Source organism: Elaeis guineensis, chromosome 12 (assembly GCF_000442705.2).
Source record: "Elaeis guineensis isolate ETL-2024a chromosome 12, EG11, whole genome shotgun sequence".
Taxonomy (NCBI): domain Eukaryota; kingdom Viridiplantae; phylum Streptophyta; class Magnoliopsida; order Arecales; family Arecaceae; genus Elaeis; species Elaeis guineensis.
Window position 1 is genome coordinate 79,076,714 of NC_026004.2, and position 25,448 is coordinate 79,102,161.

General features: G+C 39.0%; 1 protein-coding gene and 1 non-coding gene across 12 annotated transcripts in view; one reads left to right on the forward strand and one right to left on the reverse strand.

The window, feature by feature from the left end:
- The window catches only part of LOC105033277 (protein DETOXIFICATION 46, chloroplastic), a 137,525-nt gene that overhangs the window by 72,430 nt on the left and 39,647 nt on the right, over positions 1-25,448 (forward strand). For 5 of the 11 annotated variants that reach the window (XR_012135682.1, XR_012135683.1, XM_073246279.1 and 2 more), the window contains exon 11: positions 13,985-14,062. Coding sequence is in view for 4 of the 11 variants with exons in the window: in XM_073246279.1 (XP_073102380.1) it covers positions 13,985-14,062 (78 nt within the window). In the remaining 7 variants the exon portion in view is untranslated. Of the gene's footprint in view, positions 1-6,988; positions 7,487-13,934; positions 14,063-18,362; positions 18,459-25,448 lie in introns of those variants that run through there. The other 6 variants (XR_012135687.1, XR_012135684.1, XR_012135685.1 and 3 more) reach the window with 4 other exon arrangements.
- LOC114912890 (small nucleolar RNA R71) lies at positions 596-699 on the reverse strand. The gene has a single exon (XR_003798880.1). It is a non-coding gene; the product is annotated as a small nucleolar RNA R71 (small nucleolar RNA).

Here is a 25,448-nt window from a genome sequence, read left to right on the forward strand (position 1 = left end):
ATTTTGGCGCTGTTGTCGGGGACCATTGGCATGGTTGTTCCATAAAAACCAAAAAAAAACTGCATACAAAAAAACAGCAACATTACTCCTGGAATAGGATTCTTTCAATCTAAATCTCTTTGTTGTATGCTTGGTCGTTGATCTTTACAGCCAGAATTGCACCCATTAGACTTAGAGATTGAAAGGACCCTCAGAACTATCTGTTCTAGAAACATAATTGCAAATGGTGAAGCCGCCCCTCATCAATTGGAGTATTTTACTCCATCCTCATGCACATATTCTCCTTATATTCAGATGTCTCCTGTGGAGGCATCCCAATATGAGATTAAGTCTGCATCATTCAAATGTTACCCTTTTTCCATGGACTTAGCAACGAGAACCCATACAAGCATTTAGATGAGTTTCTTGAGATATGCTCCACCATTGAAATCCAAAATTTTTTTGATGATGCTCTTAGGTTGAAGTTGTTCGCCTTTTCACTTAAGGATAAAGCCAAATATTGACTAAACTCTCTAGACTTGTGACCATTTCAACTTGGGATCAACTTCAACGAGAATTTCTCAAGAAATACTTCCCCATTGAGAAAATCAATCAGATTGGGAAAGCCATCACAAGATTTTCCCAAATGGATGGTGAGTTGTTCCATGAAATATGGGAAAGACTCAAGGACCTCATCCATAAATGTCCACATCATGCAGTCCCCAAATGGCAATTAGTTCTGTGTTTTTATGATGCTTTATCAGAGAAACACGACAAATGATTGATGCCTCATGTGGAGGGACATTTATGCTTAAAAATGAGAGTGAAGCATGGCAGTTATTTGAAACTCTTAGTGAAAATTCCTTGCACCACATGTCTGCTTCTCACAGAGATAAACCCATGTTTGGGCAAAAGAAAGGTGGAATCTATGAAATTGGAAATTCCATAGATATCCGCAATAAAATGGATGGGTTGTTCATAAAATTTGATCGACTGCTAAAAGTTGGGCATTGTCCTTCCCCATCCTTTCCTCAGGATATTTGCACTCTATGTTCAAATCCCACTCACTTTGTGAGTGAGTGCCCTGCTTTCCCTCAATTCCTTGAGTTTGTGCAAGAGCAAGTTCAGCAAGCCTAAGTCCAGGCTGCTCATCGATTAGGACATGATCCTTTCTCCAATACCTACAATCCAGGCTGGAGAAACCATCCAAACTTCTAATGGAACCCACAATCAGTGGGAAACCCTGCTGCCCAGAGACCAAGTTATCTTGATGCAACCTACAGGCATGCGTCTTACCAACAGTTCCAAAATGTTTCTTAGCCCTTTCCACCTGCCCATAACTCAGCTTTTGAAGAGAAGGTTCTGCAAGCTTTGAAAGGGCTGGATATCAACACTTAGATCTTCCACTCCCATACACAATCCATAGCCAAGCTCGAGATCCAAATCGGTCAGCTAGCTACTGCATTCAGTAGGAGAGAGGAAAGTTGCCTAGTCAGCTTGAGAGTAACATATAGCTGAGAATTTCAATGCCCATGAAACTTTTTTTGAGCATGCTAAATCCATCATGACTCTTAGGAATGGGAGGTCATAGAGCAACCTAGCAAGGCCAATAAGTTGGGTGAAACCATGACTGATTCTGAACTGCCCAAGGACAAGGAGAAGCCAAAACTGAAGGATGAACCAACTCCACCAGCATATCTCATCAGCCCAAGGCTTTGTTCCCAAGTTACCTAGAATCCCCGGCTCCTTTTAATAGGAAAGGAGGAAAAATGGATGAAATGTTGGAGTTGTTTAAACAAGTTCCGATTAATCTCCCTCTTTTAGATGCAATCAAATAGGTCCTAGCCTATGCCAAATTCTTGAAAGACTTGTGCACTCAGAAACGTAAATCCAGATCACAAGTTCCAAAAAAGGTTCGTCTCACTGAGCAAGCTAGTTTAGTTCTCCAGCACTCCACCCCTCTTAAACTTAGTGATGACCCAGGTGCTCCCATCATTTCCTGCGTCATAGGGGACCTTCGCATTGAGAAAGCACTTTTGGATTTGGGGGCAAGTGTTAACCTTCTGCCTAGCTTAGTGTATGAAATTTTTTGATTTGGAGAATTGAAATCCACCTCTGTTACTTTGCAGCTAGCTGATAGATCCGTTAAGGTATCACGTGGGATGGTTGAAAATGTTCTAGTCAAGGTAGACGAGTTTTACTTTTCCATTGATTTTTTTGTCCTTGACATGGAACTTTGCAGCAACCCTAGATAGATTTCCATCATCTTAGGTCGACCTTTCCTAGCTACAGCCAATGCATGTATCAATTGTAGGATAGGAGTCATGGATGTCTGTTTTGGGAATAAGAAGTTGAGACTAAATGTGTTCAATGCCTCATAGGGACCGCAAACTGATAGTTGTTTTGAAGTGGATGTACTTGAGGATATAATGGAGGAAGCTACCCCTAAAATCCTTTCTCAGGACCCCTTACACATGTCTAGTTCATTTTGGAGTAGATGACTTTGACGTAGATGGGTATGTCGAGGATGTGAATGCTTTGTTAAATACACCCTATTCCAAGACTACCCCACCTTGGACTGTGAAATATGAGCCATTACCTGCTCTATCTAGCACTCCAATAGCTCCTTCACTGGAATCACCACCTACTCTAGAACTGAAGTCACTTCCTGCCACACTTAAGTATGCATTCCTAAGACTCAATGACACCCTCCTAGTGATCATTGCATCAGATTTGACCCTTGATCAGGAAACTCAACTTGTAGGTGTTCTAAAAGAGCATAAAGGAGCTATTGGATGGACCATTGCTGATTTGAAAGGCATTGACCCACCTATCTGCATGCATCATATTTATTGTGAGACTGATGCCAAACCATATAGGGACATGCAAAGGAGGCTGAACTTAAATATGCGGGAAGAAGTTAAGAAAGAGATAGTGAAGTGGCTAGATGCAGGGATCATCTATCCAATCTCGGACAACAAATAGGTGTGTCCCACCCAAGTGGTACCTAAGAACTCATATATCATTGTTGTGGAAAGTGAAGAAGGTGAATTGGTCCCTACTCGTACAACATCTGGTTGGCGAGTGTGCATAGACTACAGGAAAATACTGTTACTAGGAAAGATCATTTCCCATTGCCATTCATTGACCAAATTCTAGAGTGGCTAGTAGGCCAAAGCTTCTTTTGCTTCCTAGATGGTTATTCGAGATATAATCAAGTGCTCGTATTCCCAGACGACCAAGAGAAAACCACTTTCACCTGCCCTTATGGCATTGTTGCCTTTTGGCGCATGCCTTTTGTGCATCTGCTACATTTCAGTAGTGCATAATGTCTATTTTTTCTGATATGGTGGATAAATTTCTTGAGATTTTCATGGATGATTTTTCTGTATTTGGGAGTTCTTTTGATGACTGTCTCCAAAATCTTTCCAAAGTGCTAAAACATTGTATGGAGATGAATCTAGTTTTGAGTTGGAAAAAGAGCTATTTTATAGTTTGAGAAGGGATTGTGCTTGGACACATTGTATCCGAGAGGAGGATTGAGGTAGATAAAGCCAAGGTTGACTTAATTTCAAAACTTCCACCCCCAACCTTGGTCCGACAAGTGCGGTCCTTGGTCATGCCGGATTCTATAGATGATTCATCAAAGACTAGTAAAATTTTCACTCTTGTGCAACTTGTTTGTCAAGGATACTCCATTTGTCTTTGATGGTGCTTGTCTTAAAGCCTTCCAAAAGCTTTGTGTTGCTCTCACAGCAGCACCCATGATTAGGCCCCCTGATTGGTCCCTTTAGAAATCATGTGTGATGCATCCGATTTTGCAGTGGGTGCGGTCTTGGGACAAAGGGTGAATAAGAAACCCTATGTGATATATTATGCTAGTAAAACTCTTTCTGATGTTCAGTTAAATTACATTGCCACTAAAAAAGAGTTGCTAGCAGTAGCATTCGCTCTAGACAAGTTCCGATCTTACATTTTAGGATCTAAGGTTTTAGTGTATTCTAATCATGCTGCTTTAAGGTATTTGCTTTCAAAGAAAGATGCTAAGCCTAGATTAATTAGGTGGATCCTTTGCTACAAAAATTTGATTTGGAAATTTGAGATAAGAAGGGATCTAAAAATATGGTAGTAGACCATCTCTCTAGGATCTTAATTGAGAACATGCAAGGCACTGACTTGGTTAAGGATGATTTTCCTATTTGCACTCTTTCACTCATCCTCCTTGGTTTGCTCATTTTGTTCATTACTTGGCTGTAGGGCAAATTCCTTCTCATTACTCGAAGCAAGAGGACCGATTTTTTTTTGCAAGTCAAGTATTATTTTTGGGAGGAATTTGAGTTGTTCAAGTATTGTCCTGATCAAGTGATTCATTGTTGTGTCCCGGAGAGTGCATTTCAGAGCATTCTCACTTTTTGTCACTCTTTTGCATGTGGGGGATATTTTTGTGAGAGGAAAACTGCAACAAAAGTATTGCAATGTGGGTTTTATTGGCCAACACTTTTTAAGGATGCACACGAATTTTGTCGTAGTTGTCTAAGGTATCAACAGACAGAGAACATATCGAGGGATGGGATGCCACTGACCCCCATCCTAATTGTCGAGATTTTTGATGTTTGGAGGATTGACTTCATGGGACCCTTCTTATCCTCATATAGGTTTGAGTACATTTTGGTGGCTGTGGATTACGTGTCAAAATGGGTAGAGGCGGTGGTCATAAGGATCAATGATCACAAGGTTGTGATCAAGTTCATTCAAAGTAATATCTTCAGTCGTTTTGGCTTTCCGCGGGCCATCATTAGTAATGGGGGTGCTCATTTTACAAATCGGCACTTTGAGACAGTAGTAAGAAAATATTCTATCACGCACAAGGTAGCCACTCCTTACCACCTTCAAACCAGTGGTCAGGTAGAGGTGTCAAATAGGGAAATCAAGAATATTCTAGAGAAAATGGTTAGACCTGGCGGGAAATACTGGTCTCTTCGACTAGATGATGCATTATGGGCCTATCGTATCGCATTCAAGACCCCTATTGGCATGTCTCCTTACTGATTAGTTTTTGGGAAAGTGTATCACTTGCCGGTTGAATTTGAACATCGTGCATTCTGGGCTATAAAGAAATTCAATTTTGACATGATGAAATATATGTTCTAATAGAAGGCGCCAATTAAATGAATTAGAGGAGCTACGCAATGATGCCTATGAGAGTTCACTCATTTACAAGGCTCGAACCAAGGCATTCCATGACAAGTACATTTCTAGGAAATCTTTTGAGCCTAACCAAAAAGTGTGGCTCTTCAACTCTAAGTTGCACCTCTTTCTCGACAAACACCGCTCTCATTGGGATGGACCATTTGTTGTCACCCAGGTGTTCCCTCATGGAGCAATCGAAATCCAGAATCAACAAAATTGCAACACCTTTAAAGTCAATCGTCAACATTTGAAGCTATATGCGGATGGAATTGGCAATGGACTGATTGAATCCATCAATTTGGTGGATCTGGTGTATGAGACATTGAGATTCATGAAGTCTAGCTGAAGACTTAGTGCTTCTGGGAGGCAACCCAACTTCTTCATCTTAATTTTTTTTCTTTTTCATTTTTTGTTTATCCTTAAAAACAAAAATTGATCAAGTCATACTTGCTTGTCTCTTGCAAGGGTGTTATGATGGAATTCTAAAGGCACTTGTTAATTCACAATCATGAGCACACTCCACCCAGGTGATCTCTCCTTTTTTTTTTTTGCCCGTCACATTTTATTTTCATTACTCCATTGAGGGCAATGTCGTTTAAGTTGGAGGGAGGGATAAATTGAGAATCTTCAAGTGCTTTCGTGTTCAGGTACCTGATTGTGCTTCAGACTTGAGGTTAATCATGCATTTTGACAATTGATGTGCGATGTAGATGGTTTTTGGAATATCAAGGGGTCACATATTAATAAAACCCAATAAAATGGTTAAGTTTAGAACGTAAATCAATTTTTGAGCATTTCTGACCCTCTCTATTAGCATCAAAGAAGAATCTAATTCTTGTGTGTATGAGTGTAACATGTTGATTTATGCAAAAGTTCCTTCAAAAAAAAAAGAAAATAAATTTTGTCGAATAAAAGCAGGTTTTAAGCATTTTTCACTTAGCAACCGGCCTCTTTGCCTAAGCAAGTATTGAGTGTTCGCGTCAAATAGTGAGAAATGTGAAGAAGCCTTGTTATATAGCCAGTCCTAATCCTAAGCTTGTTTGATTCGAGTTAGTAAGTCCGAGGGGTGTTCTACACCTAATGCCTTAAAGTCAATTGGTTTGGGAGTATTGGCCTAAAACTCGTTACGAGGGTTAAACAGAAAGCTTAAGGGATTAAGGTATTGCACCTACTGTACAAAATAAAAAAAATGAAAAAAAAGGGAGGAAAGAAGGAACGAACTTGCATGAAGACAATACCTTAGCACACCTCAGAGTTAGATGATTAAAAGATAAAGGTGGAGAGACGGTCAAGAATGTCTTTGAAAAACTCTATGTTCTCTACTTAACCACTCTATTGGATAATATTAATATCCCAATGATATATTCGCTAACTTTCTGGTTGGATATCATTTGCTTTCGAAATTGTCTAAAAGAACAGTCATGTCTAAGCAAGCATCTTGGAAACCCTCACGAGACTACAACTCGTCCTGTGGTGCTGTCCAGAGGTTTAAAGGCTTGTTGCATATGCTAAATGCAACCATGTTTCCTATGGAAGTGGCTAGTTAGAGTATTTATTTTTTTTTTTATTTTACTTGAGGACGAGTAAAGTTCAAGTTGGGGGTGTGATCAGTGCATTTAAATGTGACACAAGAAGTATCAAATCCTTTGATATTTGATCTCTATTATTTAGGATTTGATACTTCTTATTTTCTTTTTTAGAAAATTTGAGTGTAAAGAAAAAGTGTTGTTAATCATGGGGATTTATTCACAAATGTTTAAACCAACCAGCAAGGTTCCCAACGTCTCCATGCAATTAATGTTCCTGTGCATATTACCAGCATGTCACCCCCATTTCTGCATGACAAAAGCTGCCAAACAGTAGCCGCCAACGATGCCTAGGAAGTCTCATCCATATCCACTTCCTGCTGGATGGGGGCTTCCGTTCCACCAGATCGCGATGCTCCTGACAGTCGTGTACTACAGCCGTTCATAGCATTTATCTTCTTCGCCGGATCTCATGTTTTGTCGCACCAGTCGTCCTTTTCAGCATCGAAATTTTGCACCTATAAAAGGACATGGGCAGAAAAGTGGAGAAGGAGAGGGGGTTGGACGCAGGTGAGAGAGAGAGAGAGAGCTTCTTCTCACCCTTTCCCAGCATTTAAAGAAGATGAACAGGATGGCGGTGGCAAGTAGGATCGACCCCATGAGCAGCTGAACTCTTCATCCTCGGGGAAGTAGATGAAGTCCTTAGTCTAGATTTGTATCAATTTTCATTATTCCATTGTGTATTCTTTTTAATGCAAATAATTACTTGAACAATTGTAAGGCATTTTTTTTTATCAAAAGCTATCATTGATTATCTTGCATGCATGGGTAATCTCTATAATTTTATTCATGAGTTCTAGCAATCACGCTTATTGTCTTGTGATGCAAGTTTGGAATTAGTTTATGACTCCGTAGAGACAAGTCGTGTTTTATAGGTACGATTCGTACTCAGCGAGATAAGCTATGTCGAGAATTTAATCATAGATTTTTTTATTAATTACCATTAAGGCCTATGGTTATCAGTGGTCCCGATTGCATTAATTAAGATATCAATCTGATGATTAAGGATGGATTCAAAATCTTGAGGCATTTTCTTTCACCTGATTTTTTTTAAACTTTGTTCTCTATTTATTTTCTTTTTATAGTCCTTAGTTCCATAAAATCCTTTCACTTCGACATTCTTTTCTAAAAAGTGGATACAACTCAGCCTATTGGTCCTCAAGGACTCGACACCTGATCTTTCGCTATTCTACATAATAGTTGAGTCGGAATAATTTTTATCTTTGGTGGTTGTGACACACCAACAATTGGGACGGCCATGCTAGTGCCTGATCTGGTCAGGATGAAGATGGAATGGCCAAGACTGAGGCGGGACGGCAGGAACGGAGGCTAGAAATGTGTTTCGAGGTCTTGCACTCGTCCTTGGTGCCAGAATCTCAAAAGAATGGGATGGGACGGTCGAGATGGCCCCCATCCCATTGGGACTTAAATCCTTGCATGAAAGTGCGTGGGACATTGGGTAGCCTAAAGGGCATAACCACCCATTCATATAGTCCTTTGATTTTGAATGCCGTTTTCCACTCGTTTCTTGGTCGGATATGGATCTGGTGATATCTGTTCTTCTAGTCGACTTTAAAGAATATCTTCACACCCCCTGGCATGTTAAGCATGTCATCGAGCCTAGGGATGGGGGGCCTATACTTCAGCATGATCTTGTTGATAGCATGACTGTCTATGCACATCTATCCTGTTCCATCTTTTTTGTGAGTGAGGGGAGCAGGCATAGCCACAGGACTCATACTTTCTCTAATGTACCCTCTTTTTAAGAAGTTAGTGACTTGTCGATGTAGTTCTTCGTGTTCTGCTGGGCTCATCCTATAATGGGCTAGGTGTGGGAGACTTGCCCCTAGCACCAGATCAATGCAGTGCTGGATATCTTTCATAGAGAGTAGGCCATCAGGGAGTCCCTCTAGCATGGTGTTAGAGAACTCGTTTAATAGTGGTCAAACAATCGAGAAAATTTCAGGAGTTTTAGTTGTTTCTTTTATCACTAAGGTATAAATCATAAGGGATCCTGCTAGGTTTTTGGCAAATTGGGACTTGTTCAAGGCTATCACAGATTGCCCCTCAATGGATGACGGTTTTTGGGATAACTCTAACTTAGGCTTTGGCTTTGATGTACTATTAAACGGAATTAGCCTAATCTTTTTGTTGTTCTTAGTGATTATATATGTGTTCTCCTTTCCGTCATGTATAATGCTACAATCAAACTGCCAAGATCTTCCTAGAAACAAGTGACATCGTCCATGGGCACTACATCGCACCAAACCTCGTCGATATAATTTTTTTCTAATGGAAAACTTAATTAGATTTTGTCGCATTATTGGAACCTCGTCCCTGTCATTAAACCTAGCAATTCGATAAGGTTGGGCAAGCTTCTTAGTTTTTAATTGAAGCTTGTCAACCATCTCTTGGGAGACAAAGTTCTCCATGCTCCCACTGTCATTATGACAGAGCAGGATTTTTTCCCAGCATTGTAGATCGTTCGAAAAAGATTGTGTCATCTCCAATTGCCCTTGGTAGTTTTGGGTCCTACTAGGACTCAATTGATCAATAGGTTCGGTTCAGTAACTTCAACAGTTTCATTGAGGATCTCGCTATCTCCAATAGCATCTTTCTCTTGCACTTCTAACTTTTCTTCCCCTTCACTCTCGTCGGCATTTTCAATCAAATTTGTCTTAGGTTGAGACTGTCTTAAAGGATACTCAGACGACTTATGGCCTGGTTGCCTACACTTGTAATAAGTGATATTGGACCCTAAGGGCTTAGGACCTAAAATCCCTTTATGCTAGTATCAACAACAGGCTTTGGAGGGGGTTAGGTGTCATTTTTCGGGATTGGTTTGGTTCTTACAACAGTCTTCCCACTTGTGTTTTCCTATTGGAACATTTTCCTTTTCAACTTGGACTCAGCCTTAAGTGCATGATTGTAGGCTGCATCATCCGTAGAAAATTGCAAAAAATTAATTCATCCTCAATTTATGGGCGAAGTCTGGTAAGATAGCGAGCTATCTGCTCTTCTTCGTTCTCTTTAAGGTCATTGTGGACTTGCAAGATATAAAATTCCTCAGTGTATTCTTACACTGTTTTAGACCCCTGCGTAAGATTGTGAAGTTTTTGGAATAAAGTTTGTCAATAATCGGTTGGAGAAATTTTCTCCAAGCTTCTCTTTCATTCTTTCCCAAGAGGTGATTTTTTTCTTGCTTTTTCTAACCCGATCATTTTTGGACTTGCTTCCATCAAACTAAGGCATGACCTTTCAACTTAAGGGAGACAAACTTGACTTTTTTATCCTTGAGAACTCTTTTCACTCGAAGAATTGTTCTAGCTTGTCGACCCAATTTAGGAACTCTTTGGGTTCTAGCCTACCCTCGAACTCACCAACACCCACCTGAATACCCCGATCCCAATGTGTGGTGTTCGTTTGATGTTGGATTGGCCGATTTCTCTTAGGAGGTAGGTTGAATCATTCTACATAAGGGTCGCTCTCAGAATTGGTAGCTCCATCTCCTGTATTGATGAGTCATGTTCATGGTATCTAACATTTGTTGTATTTGATTTAGTTGATTTTACATATTTCTCATGGCATCTTGTTGTCTTTCATATGCCTCTCTCCAATCCCTAGGGTTTTCTTGGTGATTGTTTGCCATTTTGAGATGCTTATGACCCTACAATGAGGTGTTAATGATTTGAGAAAGTTGTGGATAACCAACAAGATGTACGGCATGGATTTTCAACACTTTTTTTTCTTTCTAGACAACAATGAAGTGCACATGGGACAAGTTCATGCAATGTGCGTGCAATGATGTGTGGTTCTAATAATGTATCTAGATGAAAGTCCTTGGATCAGAACTTGCTCTAATACCACTTAATATAGCCGCAAGTGCTATTGTAGTGGTGAGGCCACTTTACTGTAACAGTGTAGTGGGAAGAGGGCTTTAAAGGTCAAAATACAGTCCTAGATTCTAAATTTGAATTTGATAAGATCTTTTAAGTTGAACTTAAGAGTCCAACATAGGAAATAAAGCAAATTTCAGCAACAATATAATCTAGATTTTGATTAACAGCAACCATAAGAACTAAAAATGAAATGTTAACAACCGAATTCAATACACCGACACCAAGTACATATAATAGTCCCAAAAGAAACATCCAGGAATTGAATCTTTCCAAGCTCAATTATTAAAAAAAAGTGGATAGATTTTGATGGAAGGTTAAGAAGGTAATAGGTTACGGGGTTACACGAAATGTCGATTATCTTGGATGAGAAGGCAAAGATCGATTAGATTCAAGGTTGCAACCGGTTCACCATATGTGGGGTATCCACGACCATCAAAGTTAGTGGCACCGTAGTGGACAAACTCTAGCATGGGAAGGATGAAAGGCAAGGAGGATGCAGAAGAAGTGGAGAGGAAGGAGGGATCGATCTGAGCATGAGGAAGAAGTGACCATGAATCAGAAGATAGAGGAGAAGCCATACATAGAGAGAGGAGGATTTAGAGTTTCTACGAAATCTGTTTTCTTTTTCCCTTTCTTAGGACCCAAGAGCCAATATTTATAATCTTCTTTCTTCTTTCTTCCTTTTTTTGATTGGTTCAAAATGCCATCTTTTCTCTTTCCTTTTTCTTCTCGTTCCTCTTTTTCTTTTCTTTCCCTCTTTTCTAATAAAAGATAAATTTGTTGGAGAATCATGTGGTCCCCACAAATCTAGATTGGCATCCTTGTTTGGCTAAAAATAAATCAAAAGATTTGGTTCAGGTTTGGGTCAAGCTATCCAATCTTTCTCAAAATAATTAAGTTGGATTGAATCAAACAACACAAACGAAATAAAGAAAAATGATCAGTTGACGAATAAAATAAAATAGCAGCTTGATGCGTTGCATCAAATTCATTATAAATAGTTATGATTAACTGCAGTATTTTTGCTTATTTTGCTATATACCTAATTAACTTTCTCTTTTGAAACTCAAAAGGGTGCATAAAGGAACTTTTTGCATCTAATTTTTCTCTTTTACTTATGCAAAATGGTATTCTTTTCCGAGGTTTGAACTATTGTTTCAAGGAAAGCAATTCTTTTTTCCTTTAATGAATTTGGGTTCTCCATCCCCTTTTTCAAAAATGGACTTGGAACAAGGTATGCTGAACCGGTACCGTCGGTCATTTCGGTCGACCGATGGTACGGTTCGGTATGGTTTCATACCGTACCGAACCGATGACCCGAACCGAAAGAAAAAAAGAGAGAAATAGAGGGAGAGAAAGAGGAAGAAAAAAAAGAGGGGAAAGAGCCGGCGGGGCCGTCGGACGGCTTACGACTGGCCACCGTGGCCGTCGGAGGGCACAGTCTACGCACGCGGCGCTGCAAGCGTGAAACAGGGGCATCACCCCTGTTTCGCAATTTTTTTTAAAAAACATGATTTTAATTGAAGTCGGCAAATGATTTGCCGGCTTCACGATTTTTATTTTTTTTTAAAAAATTCTTAAGTCGGCAACCCAGTTGCCGACTTCATAAGTTTAAAAAAAAAAAAAAAAAATCGAAACAGACGACGTTTGTTTCGAAAAAGAAGAAGGGGGCGGAGCCACGGAGGGGCTCCGCCTGCTCGACCGCCCTCAGGCCGTCGGCGTCGGCTCGCCGGCCACCGGGAGCCTCGCAATTGAGGCACCGTCCGTCCGGTAGGTTCCCTGCCCCCCCTCCGAGCGCTCTCTCTCTCTTTTTTGCTCTCTTGAAAGCCCTATCGGGCGATACGGGACTTGCAAGCCCTCCGACGGCCGTAGCCGGCCACCGCCGGCTTCCGGCGGCTCCCACCTTCCTCCCTCCCCTCCCCTCTCTCTCTCTTTTTCACTTTCTGTTCTTTTTTCTTCGATACCGCCGGTGTACCGATTTTACCGGCCGAATCATGCCGGTTCCCCGCCGGTCCGGTACGAGATGGGGTGTACCGGCCGATTTGGCACGGTATGGCAAACCTTGACTTGGAAGGTATCGGCCGGACACTTTCTTCTTGATCAATACTACAGAAGATTATGACAGCAGAGTTGTAACCTTTTGTTTGACCTAGTGGACATTAATAATTTATCCAATTTTTTGCCCAAAAAATTCTATGTTTTTTATCTTCCAACAATGATATTCTGTCAGTTGATTGATTAATAATGGTGTTGCTTTCTTGTTATTTGTAGATTGAAGTTTGACTCAATCTATAAGTATGACAGTGAAATTATGGACTAGGTTCATAAAGGTAATTTTTTGTAAAATGATTGAGTGACTCGAAGTGGTTATAGTCATTTATCAGAAACATATTTTCATTAGGGAAGCTTCATTGGTGAAATCTGACAAATTCCTAATTGTTCTTCCATTAGACACGAGAGAATAGAGAAATCATATTAATTTGCCAAGAAACAAACAATTTTGGCATCTGATGCTGATATTGCTGTCTTATCATTCGATCAAGTTTCTTATTTTTAAATTGATTATAGCTTAGTCCTTTAGTGAATAACACATTAAAATTAAATGCTTGAGATTCATCTGACTTTTGGTCCTTGTGCTCTTGTTTCCAAGTACAAGACTAACAAGAGCATTCCTCTTATTGAAATATAACAAAGATAGCCAGTTTTATTGAAAACAGCCATGTTAACAAAACCTAATTTTAGTTGATAGTTTCTCTCTCCTTACCAGTCAGAACACTTGCCAAAATAGTTCATGTTGTTAAACCAATAGACAGATGTAAATCCCATGTAAATTGAAAAATTGCATCTGTTTGTGAATGGCACTAGATGTCATTTCATTTTTCATCATAGTTCCTAATGTTTTGAAAGTTGCAAAATGTATAGCATTTCAAAGTCTTCTACATGGCAGGATATCTGCTTGTAAGCAAAAAGAACTGATGCTTTAAGCTGGAAACACATGGCCAGCTACTGGTTCATGTGTATTTGTAACATTTTTGGTCCCTGGCTGAGGCAAATTTTCCATATCAACATTGCATATATTTGAGTTATTTTTCCCTCCTTTTCTTTTTTTCTGTTGATGTTCCTATGCTACTTTTGGTTTCATTTAGGTTTTTGAACTTTTTTCGAGTATTTATTTATGTAGTCAGTCGTGGTCAAATACATGTAGTCTTTATTTATGTTTTATGTTCCTATTTATGTCACCATGATTTAGACTTTTCAATTTTTTAACTTTATTTTTCAGAACTTTTTACATTGGAATTATCCCCTCTCAACCAATGTTTATGCAAACAGATGCACAAAGTATTGCTTCCATATTTTATTGCATTGATAGTGACACCATCGACACATAGCCTTGAAGGAACATTGCTGGTATGCCAACTAAATTCTCATTTCATATGCAATTTAATAGTTTTTTGGTATTAGTTTTTTCACATCTATTTAAAATTTCTGAAGATAAGTAGACTAAATCACATATCATATTATTCATGAAAGATACATTCTAAGATATATATATTATACTTAGATTGTGAAGCTAACAGCTTTTATTGTTTTAAACTTTAATTTAAGTTAATATTCAGATCTTGGAACAAATAGGATGATTCAACGGACACACATGCACACATATAATTACTTTGCACAACAGACTGCTTGTTTTGTTATATTACTGATTTTTATGCGGAAATGAAGTTTATTTGTTTATTGGTAAGTGAAGTGCTGATTTCATTCTCCATATTAATCGAGATATCTGATTCACTTCTTTGTCATTTACTTTGGTGCTAGTTATTTTCTTTAATGATACAAAAGATACACTTGGTTCTGGTAGAAAGATGTGGCCCCAGGGGCTCCTCACATCATAAGACATGACATTAGGTGGCCACTTATAGCTACAGACAACCACTTGATGGAGCAACTAGGCTCCTAGTACATCTGAATTTGCTTCGAGGTAGGCTTGGAATTAGACATTCTATTTCCACATCAGATTCATCGATGCATTGCTACCCTATGTGAGGTTGCCTCCTGACTTTGACTTGGTCCAAATTTCGAAAGCTGGCAAATTTTCAAATCAAATGCAAGACCAAATCAACATCAGATTGATCCAATGCTATTCCCCATTTTATGATTCACAAATCGATTCTAGTTAGCACTAGACAGTTTGCATTGATATGAATTGTTTTCTCTTTCATAGCAGTAGTTTTTAAGTAGGCTAAAAAAGGCACAGAGTTGTATGGATTGCAAGTGATTTTACAACCTATAAATAGGTTCTTTTTTCTAAAGATATACATGGAAAATGGCACCATCCAAAATTGAATGAGGAACCTCTCCTCATGGGAGAGGGGTAGAGCTGATAATGGGCCCGGGCTAGGTTTAAGCCTGTTGGGTCGAGCTAACGTAGGATTGGATCAGCTATTTAAAGTGAGCTGTAGGTCTAGGTCAGAAATTTTGGGCCCATGTTGCTTTGAGGCCTGATTCGGATAGGCTCGGACCTAACTTTCGGCCTATACCTATAATAGGCTCCTAATTCCAATCCCTTTGATTCCTCTGTTCTGCTCTAATGATCACACACAAATGCCATTGCCATCATCTTTTGCCATGGCAGTTAATAGTTGTCATCTCTGGTGAAGTGTACAGCAGACCGCCTAATGATGGCAAGTGGTGGAGATGAGGATGTAGTGGTGGTGAGTGGGGTGAGGATGCCGTGACGGCATGCAATAGAGGGGATCATGTAGTGTGGGAGGAGCATGTGTTGATAGCATGAGGTAGAGGGTACCAAGGTAGCATATTGTACTAAGGTGGTGGAGAGGAGCAAGTATTGGTGGTTATGGATATGGTAGAGAGGAGAATGTGGCTGTTGAGTGTAGTACTTGGTGTCGTTGAGTGGTAGAGAGTACACTATGTTAGTGAGCAGTTGAGACTATACAAATGTGGTGAGTTGTAGAGCGGAGCACATGTTGGTGGGAGTGGTTGAGGGGAAGAGATGGTGGGGTGATGTTGGAAGTGGGGTTACGCCCTAAAAGTCATTTGTATTGTCTAAGATTAAAAATAGTTAAGAAATTATGACTATCTCATAGTCATATATAGTATAGCTACGCTTAACACATTGACCATAAAGTTAAAAGAGAGTCCACAAGTACTTCAGAGGTTTATCCACGTAGATAGTGTTTTCTATTGAGAGGATTAGATATTTCTATGTACTTGAAATATGTTCACAGCATGGTTTGCCGTACCGTCCGATATGGGACATACCACCACTTACCGTCTGATACGGTGTGTACCATACTATTCCAGAAGGAAACTAGTATGAAACCCCACTTTGAATCAGTACAAGACCCGTACAGTCGGTGCCAAGATATGTATCGACTCGTACCAAGATATGTATCGACCCGTACCGAAGCATACCCACATAAATTGAGGTGTATCGAGATAAAAATTGAGAAAAATGATTTGAGGGCTATTTCAGCATAGGATGTGTGCCGTATGTACCAATGCAATATCCAGTACCAAGAGAGCGGACCTTGGTTCACAGTTATGAGTGCAATCGAGCATTGTACCTATAAAGCTGCCAAGGTGGACAATGACGCTTTGAAGTTCCTTCTTTATTGAGGTTAGACCTCGAACCAATTCGTGGGCATGCCATCATGCTGAATAGTCAATGTTGACAAACCACCTTTATAAAGCATTTTAAGTTAGAATCCCACAAATCTCAAGCAAATCTGACAGAATAAGCCAAAATCATATTGATCTCATAAAATCAAGCCAAAAAAGAAAGAATCAAGTTAAGATCTCGACAATCAAGGGTCAACTATGATCTCGGTCAACAAGAAAATCTATCAAAGAAATTTCTCACAACCAGCAGTATTATCTTTGAATATTTCTTCTCTGATTTCTCTCCTCTTATTGTATATATTCTATAGTTGTTTACTATGTACAGCCACACTTGCCACTTTTGTATGGTCATACTTACCATTTTTTGTGGCTTATTGTATTTAAATATTGATCCATACTTGGAGGAATAACAACAAGATTATATTTTTCCTCATAGATCATATTTTTTCTCATGGTATCAGATCAGAGCTCTCGTCCTTGGGCTTTTTCTTCGTTAGCCTTCATTACTGAGTTTCGATCTTCATCGTCGATTGTTCCTGGTTGTGCCTTTATTGTCGATCAGATCTTCCTCAGTTACCTCTGCCTCTGCCATTCAAATCCAGTTGTTTATTCTCTTGATCTTTTTGTTTATTTGATCTTTTGAAAATGTCGGAAATCTCTGAAACTGTGGCCAATAATTCTTCTAGACCAACTTTTGGATCTTTATCAAATGGACCAAATGGAGAGCTCCAAAACATGAATCCTTCCTATCGACTTGATGGGAAGAATTATCTCCAATGGTCGCACATTGTTAAGACATTCTTCAAGGGGAGAGGAAACTTCATCACTTGAACGAGGTTGGACCTAATGTTGATAATCCAAAGTTTTCTGCATGGGATAAGGAAGACTCGATGATCATATCTTGGCTATGGAATTCAATGCAATCCGATATCAGTAAGAACCATATGTTTCTTCCTACTGCTAGAGATATATGGGAAACGGTTCGTCAAATATACTCCAAGATGCAGGATGCAGCTGTAATCTATGAGATCAAGGCGAAGATTTCAATCACCAAGTAAGGTACTCTTTCGGTTATGGAATATTATAACCTGATGAATGGTTTTTGACTTGAATTAGACCATTATCATGATATTAAGATGCTATGCAATGAGGATATCAAAGCTCTTTTGAGTTTGGTGGAACGGGATCGGATTTTTGAATTTCTTGCAGGACTTAATGTGGAGTTCGATCAAGTTAGGATTCAGATTCTTGGGAAAGAACGACTGCCATCACTGAATGAAGTATTCTCCATCATACGTGTTGAGAAAAGTCGGTAGACTGTCATGCTGGAATCACAGACTTCCGAAGGCTCGGCGATGGTCTCTGCGAAGGCTACGGATGGAAGAAACAGGTCTAATAACTTTAGGCAAGGGTAGGGTGATAGAACCACTGATAATCATTCCTCGAAATAGTCTAATCGAGATGGACTGTGGTGTACTTATTGTAAAAAGTCCCGACATACAAAACAAAACTATTTCAAGCTTCTTGGGAAAGTACAAGTCCATGGTCGGAATAGAGGATTTAAAGGACAGTAAAGAAGTCAGGCCAACTTCACGAACAAGGAAAGCACCTCTCAAGAAAAACCAATTCCTATGGTGATGAATTCAGAGAATTCAACAAGGAAGAGATTAAAAAACTACGAGGTTTTCTTAAATCCCTCTGTAATTCATCTAGCTCGTGTTCATTGGCTTAATCTGATAAATGTCTTGTTTCTGAAATCTTTAATGCGGACAACTTCATCCACTTTGACTCTTGGATCATAGACTTCGGAGCCACCGATCGTATGACACATAACTCCACTAAATTTGAAATTTATAAACCATGTCTAGGGAATAAGAAAATTACTGTTGTTGATGGTTCTCTTATAACCATTGTGAGCCAGGGCATCATAAATTTGACTTCTTTTCTCTCTCTACAAAATATGCTACATGTTCCTAAACTATCCACCAATCTTGTTTTTATTCATCAACTTATCAAAGACTTAAACTGCCAGATAACCTTTTTTCCCACTCATTGTGTCTTCCAGGACTAGATTGTGGGGAGGATGATTGGATTTGCTAAAGAATGGAATGGGCTCTAGTGCTATACTATCTTGAAGAAGTTAGTGGTTCTATAGATCAAGGTACTCGGTTAACCCTCTCCTGCTCTTCGCGAAGTGCTTCTTCCATTAATTTTGGCTCCTTAAACAAATTTGAAATTTCGCTTCACCATTTTCATCTTGACCATCCACTTTTTCAACTGCGCAAGATCATGTTTCCTTTACTTTTCAAAAATATTGCTGTTGAAAGTTTCCATTGTGACAGTTATGAAATTGCTAAACACCATCGAGTGTCATTTTCTTTGAGTAAAACAAAGTTCTTTCAACCTTTTTCCTTAGGGCATACTGATGTTTGAGGCCCATCTAAAATTCCTAACTTCACTAGGGCTAAGTGGTTTGTCTTTTATTGATGACTGCACTAGAACTACATAGCTATAACTAACGAAGGAGAAGTCTGAAGTAAACAATATCTTTTCCATTTTTCACAACATGATAAAATCTCAGTTCGATGTCTTTATAAAATGAGTTAAATTTGATAATGCGGAGGACTACTTTAATCACACTCTCTCTACTTTCTTTCAAAAAGAGGGAATTATCCATGAGTCTTCTTGTGTTGACACACTCCAACAAAATGGGGTGGCTGAGCGGAAAAATAGATACTCAATGTTACTCGAATGCTTCTGTTTTAGTCCAATGTTCCAAAAAGGTTTTGGGGAGAGGCAGTCCTAACAATAGCTTACTTGATAAATAGGGTACCCTCTCGCCTCTTAGGCAATAAAAGTCCTATTTAGGTATCATCAGAACTTTATCCTGAGTTTCATTTTTTCGATAACCTACCACTTAGAGTGTTCGGATGTATCTCCTATATCCATGTTTACCAAAATAGGGGCAAAGTTGATCCTAGAGCTTTAAAGTGTATGTTTATAGGGTACTCAAATATCAAAAAAGACTACAAATATTATCATCCTTCAATTCGAAAGGTGTTTATCTCCATGGATGTCATGTGTAGTGAAACTAAATTATTCTTTTAACTTCCACATTCGTATCTTCAGGAGGAGAGTTCAAAAGAAGATACAGAATGGGGAAGATTTCTCCTTGGTGATTTCGATCGTACTCAGTTGTCTTTTTCTTTTTCGTCTTGGACATCATCTCAACCATCCTCTATTTCTTGCCAACCTACATCAAAATCTGACATCATCCAGAAAGGGCACCAGCAGCAACCAAATCTGAAACCATCTAAACTACTACAGTATTCAAGAAGGAAGAGGCACATTCCAGAATTGATACAAGTCCATGAGTCTGAACTAGAATCAGGTAAAGAAACTATTCCTCCTCTTATCAAGGAGTCTAATCCTAAGGAATCTATCCCTTAAGATTTGGACCTACCAATTGCTCTAAGAAAAGCCACCAGAAAATGCACTCAACATCCAATTTCATAGTTTGTGTCCTTGCATAGACTATCCCCACAACACATAAGCTTCCTCGCTATCCTAAATTCGATTGACATCCCTAAGACTGTATAAGAGGCATTAAAGGATAGGAATTGGATACAAGCTATGAAAGAGAATGAATGCATTAGAGAAGAATAAGACATGGGAGGTTGTTACTCTACCTAAAGAAAACAACCAGTAGGATGCAAATGGGCTTACACATTGAAATATAAAGCTGATGGGTCTTTTGAGAGGGACAAAGCTAGATTAGTGGCAAAATGATATACTCAGACCTATGAGGTGGATTATCAAGAAACCTTTGTCTTTGTGGCAAAGATGAACACTGTATGGATATTACTATCCCTTGCTGCTATGTTTGGTTGGTGTCTACAATAATTTAATGTTAAGAATATGTTTCTACATGGAGACTTGGAGGAGGATATTTTCATGGAGCCACCACCCGAATTTAATGGAAATTTTGGAGCAGATAAGGTCCATTGGTTGAAAAAAGCACTTTATGGCTTGAAATAGTCTCCTAGAGTATGGTTTGGAAGATTTATAAAGGCTATGTTAAGAATGGGATACAAACAAAGCCAAGGCGACCACATGTTTATCAAACATTCAATTAAAGATGAAGTTATAGTTCTACTGGTGTATGTAGATATCATTGTGACTGGAAATGGTGCAACTGAAAAAGAATTTCTTCGAAAATATCTGGCTCAAGAGTTTGAAATAAAAAAACTTGAGAAGCTAAAGTACTTTCCAGGCATTGAAGTGGCATACTCTAGAAAGGGCATTTTCATATCTCAAAGAAAATATGTGCTAGACCTTCTTAAAGAAACAGAAAATCTCGACAGCAAGGGAGCAAGCACTCCTATTGATCCGAACCATAGAATAGGTAGGATAGAAAGAATAAGTGTGGTTGATAAAAAGAGATATCCAAGATTTGTTGGAAGATTAATTTATCTCTCCTATACAAGGCTGGATATAGCTTACTCAGTGAGTGTGGTAAGTCAATTCATGCATGATCCAAAGGAGAAACACTTGCAAGCAATTTATAGAATTCTTCACTATCTCAAAGCCACATCAGGAAAGGAGATTTTGTTCAAGAAAAGAAAAGAACTGACTTTAGAAGGTTACACAGATGTGGACTATGCAGGATCTCTAATGGATAGAAGATCGACATTCGGCTATTGCACTTTTTTAGGATGTAATTTGATGATATGGAGAAGTAAAAAGCAGAATGTAGTTGCAAGGTCCAGTGCTGAAGCCAAATTTAAAGCTATTGCTTTTGGAATTTATGAACTTTTATGGCTAAAGATAATTCTGGATGATCTCAGAATTAAGAGAGAAGGAACTATGAGATTGTATGGTGACAACTCTGCCATCAACATTACACATAATTCTATTCAACATGATAGAACTAAGAACATTGAAATAGATAGACATTTTATAAAAAAGTTGGAGAGTGGCTTGATTCGTACTCCTTATATGCCATCAGATAGTTGAAGCAAAAATCGTCTTTTTCCTTGTAGGATCTTTCAGATTTCATCAAATTTGGGGCGGAATAATTTTAAAAAAATTTTATTCTACTTTTATTTCATATCTAAATCTCTAGATCTAATTTCATTATCTGATATTGATTCTAAAATAAATCTAAAAGCATGAGGAAACATGAAATACCTCAAGGGTAATCTGATTACCCTGTAGATGATCGCAGCAAGCCTGAGGTTCTGATTTAGCCACGCAGTCATCTGGCCTCTACCAGTGTCCACTCGGGCAGGATCTGGATCTCTTCTCTTCGCGAATCTCTGCTCCAAAAATCAAAATTAAATCTGATTAGGAAGATCTTCAAAAGTCTTCCTGAAGTTGGAGCAGCAGCTTGTCGAAGAAGTCCTGCAGCCTTCCTGTTCAAGACGTCACCACGCCTTGATCCTTCACCAGATGGACGCCCAACCTTTTGGGCGTGAAGAGGGGAGAGGGAACACGGGGAGGACGTGGAGAAGAGGAGGGTTGGCTGGCTTTTGCTGGGTTGGGAGCAGAATCCTTAAACCCTAGGCACAGACAGAGTTTATATAGACCCTGCTGCGCTGCGCAGTGCCACATCATTCGATCAATCAGAAAATTTCATTTAATTCAGAAAAATTCTGATTGGTGGAGTGATGTCATCTGATCACATCAGATAAGAACCCCACCCTCTCTCCTAGAGTTGGCGCCAACATTGGATAAGCACAAGGGAGATGGCGCCCAAGAGTCCATGTTGATCAAGATTTTCCATCCTTATCCATTTGGGGCGCCCACTTAATCCAATTGGGCTTACGCCATAATCTGATTATGGCGCCCAATTTAATGTGGATTTGGCATGTGGACACTCCACAAAAATCCTCCAATGAGTTCTTGCCAAGTGGCCTTCAGTTTAAGACCCATATGTCAACATTTGACAGATGTCCTAAAATGAAAATGGCAGGTGACAGAAATTAGTAGGTGTTGTCTTAAATTCATCTCATGAATTAAGACAAGACTTTTCTGAACTGGACAAGCTTCATTTAGATTGAGAGAAACCTTCTCAAGGTTCTCTGGGTGAGTCAAATCACATTTGGCTCAGTCGAGATGAAAAAGATTACACGAGGAGAAAGTTAGGCTCAATCGTATGCTAGCACGATTTTTTTGAACCTAATTGGATCTCATCCAAATCAATTGGGCTAGTCCAATTGATGACATCTAGATCCTAATCTTTGTTAGTGTGATCCAATTAGGTTCAATTCTGTATGGTAATGAGACATGTCGTGATCTCATCATCGAAACTCCTTTCGATGGATCAGAACTCTTCTGATTCATACAATTAGAATGATCGATCATCAAGATCATTCTAATTGCTCCCAAAATTCACCAGTGACATCAGCAGCAATGGTGGCAACCCATCAGAACTGAAGACTAACCTCTCGGTGCAGCTACCTGTGTGATTGAGTTCCTCTATCATGAGTCCCAACTGAATTAGGGTTAAGGTGAACTCGTCAAACCCAACATCAATCATATGAATTAATCGATCGATTCGAGTCCGATGTGAAATCTTAATGAAAAACTCTTTTTCCATTATTTCACTCTGTCATGGCCAGGACTTAAGGACTCGATCTTTCGATCATCATAGGACTACTCTCATCTATCAAGGTTGATAGATCCCATCTTGATGCGACTTAGTTCCTACAATGAATATGCTACAGCCAACATACACCTCAGGGTTCCGAATGGTTAGGAGATCGAGTTATGGTGTAGTCAAACTATAACACACTCAAGATGAACTGTCGATGCACCTCAGGTCAAAGAACTAGACACAATTGCAGCATCGAGCTAGTCATCGACGAGAAGGTAGACTTATGACTGCTCGAGATGGTCACGCTCAGTACTCTTGTTCTCAACAAATACCTATACTCTCGCTTCGATGCCTCCACACCGTAGACTCAAGACACATCTATCCTAAGGAAGCGATCGTACACCAACCTTCCGGATCGATCACCATCCTCGTGATGATCCTATGGTCAGGAGCTGTTTATGAGTTAGTTATGTAAATTCATGCCTTAAATTTTCAACTCTTGAAAATATGAATTGACATTCCTACTAACTCAAAGGATGTATCACAGACACAATGTACACAATGTGATAGAAGAATAACCCATTTATTGATTTATAGTCAAAATTACAAATTTGCCCTTAGATTTGTACAGGAATGTGTCGGCCAGTCTGGCATCTAGGGTACACATCTAACAATAGTTAGCTGGCCGATATTTTAACTAAGGAACTACCTACGATAAGATTTCAGAAAATTACTAGCAAGCTGGGAATGGAAGACATCTATTAATCAGCTTGAGGGAGAGTGTTAGAATCCCACAATACTCAAGCAAATCTGACAGAATAAGCCAAAATCATATTGATCTTATAGAATCTAGCCAAGAAGGAAAGAATCAAGCCAATATCTCGACAATCAAGGGTCAACTATGATCTCGGCAAACAAGAAAATCTATAAAAAAATTTGTCACAACCAGCAGTATTATCTTTGAATATTTTCCTTTGATTTCTTTTCTCTTATTGTATATATTTTATAGTTATTTACTATTTTTATACAGCCATACTTACCACTTTTGTATAGCTATACTTATCATTTTTTGTGGCTTATCGTATTTAAATATTGACCCATACTTGGAGGAAATAACAACAAGATTATATTTTTTCTCATAGATCATATTTTTCCTCAAGTAGAAGTGTGAACTAGGAGATGAATTTGCAAGTGATCCCCTGACTTGGATAAGACACCCGGCCATATTTAGGAGGTTAGAAAATTTATGGTCAAAACTTTATATCAATCATGATACCTTGGACTATGTTCTTGATTGGGAGCACAACACTTTATTGTATTCGGATATGAGTGGGGTTAGTTAAGATAGAGAAATGGTCAGGCATATTGAACTTGGCCAAGCCGTAACTTCAAAGATTTTGAAAATAATTATTGAGTAATAAAATAATTATTTTCAAAAGGGATTTGCATGAACAAGTTTCATAAAAGAATGTTTGACACGATTTAGGGTTCTAGTGGGTTGTGAAACTGTATGGCTAATGGTCTAACAGTACTATACTCGTGGTCATACAGGGAAACTGGAATGATTGGGGACTAAATTGCAGGACATAGCTTCTAGTTGATTATTCTATTATAGGTTGGATCAAGGAACTATGTGCCCTTAGTTTTCTTTTTTATTTTTTAATGGTGAACATGGACATAAAGAAAATTTCTTGGGCCTTGGGTTGAATCTGGGCTAGGACCGGCCTAATTCTTTTTGATCGGGCTAGGCTTGATCTATGCTTAATAAATAATTTAAATTTGGGTTATGCTGGATGTTTCTTGATATAATACAAGGTAGGCTTGAACTCATGATGCTTTTGGCCCTAGCCCTTTTAATAAGCAGCCCTATAGAGGGTTGCTGATCAAGTGAGCTATGAGTTGTTGGCTGGCTCATGCACTCTTTTTAAGTGGCCATTGGATGTCAAGCTTGGAGTGCTTTATAGCACTCTTATAGTGAAATGCTGATTTTTTGCATTCCTCATGGTATTGATTTCATTGGAAGCTTGAAGATCATGCTGCTGATTGGAAGAAGGCTGATCCTTGACAGGCTCTTCTTCCATAATTGATGAACTCCTCTTAATGACTAGGGAAAAAAGGTCCGATATTGAGCTTCAAATTCTTGTTACTTTCTTAATGGCATAGTGTTGATTCTTTCCCTACTTATAATGTTGATATCAAAGGAACTCTTGAAGGCATCTTCTTTTTGATTGTGTGTGCAAGGGAGACCTTGGGTGACATGGTTTTTCATCATTGGTTATCCCTTTACATTTTGTTTCTATGGTTTAGTTTCTAGTTTGTCACATTTATTTTTCCCTTCATCACATTGTTTCTTATTGGATGTAGATCTAAACTAGATTCTAAGGTTCATTGAGCTGGTAGCAGGACCTATATTGGTTAGCTACTAGTTTGGTACGGTATCAGTTCGGTACTATACCGATGCATGATATGGCTTGTGTGCTAGTTCAAAACTAGTATGCCAATATTCTTTTTTGTTATTTTTTTATTTTTTTGGGTTTTAAGATCTCTAATCAA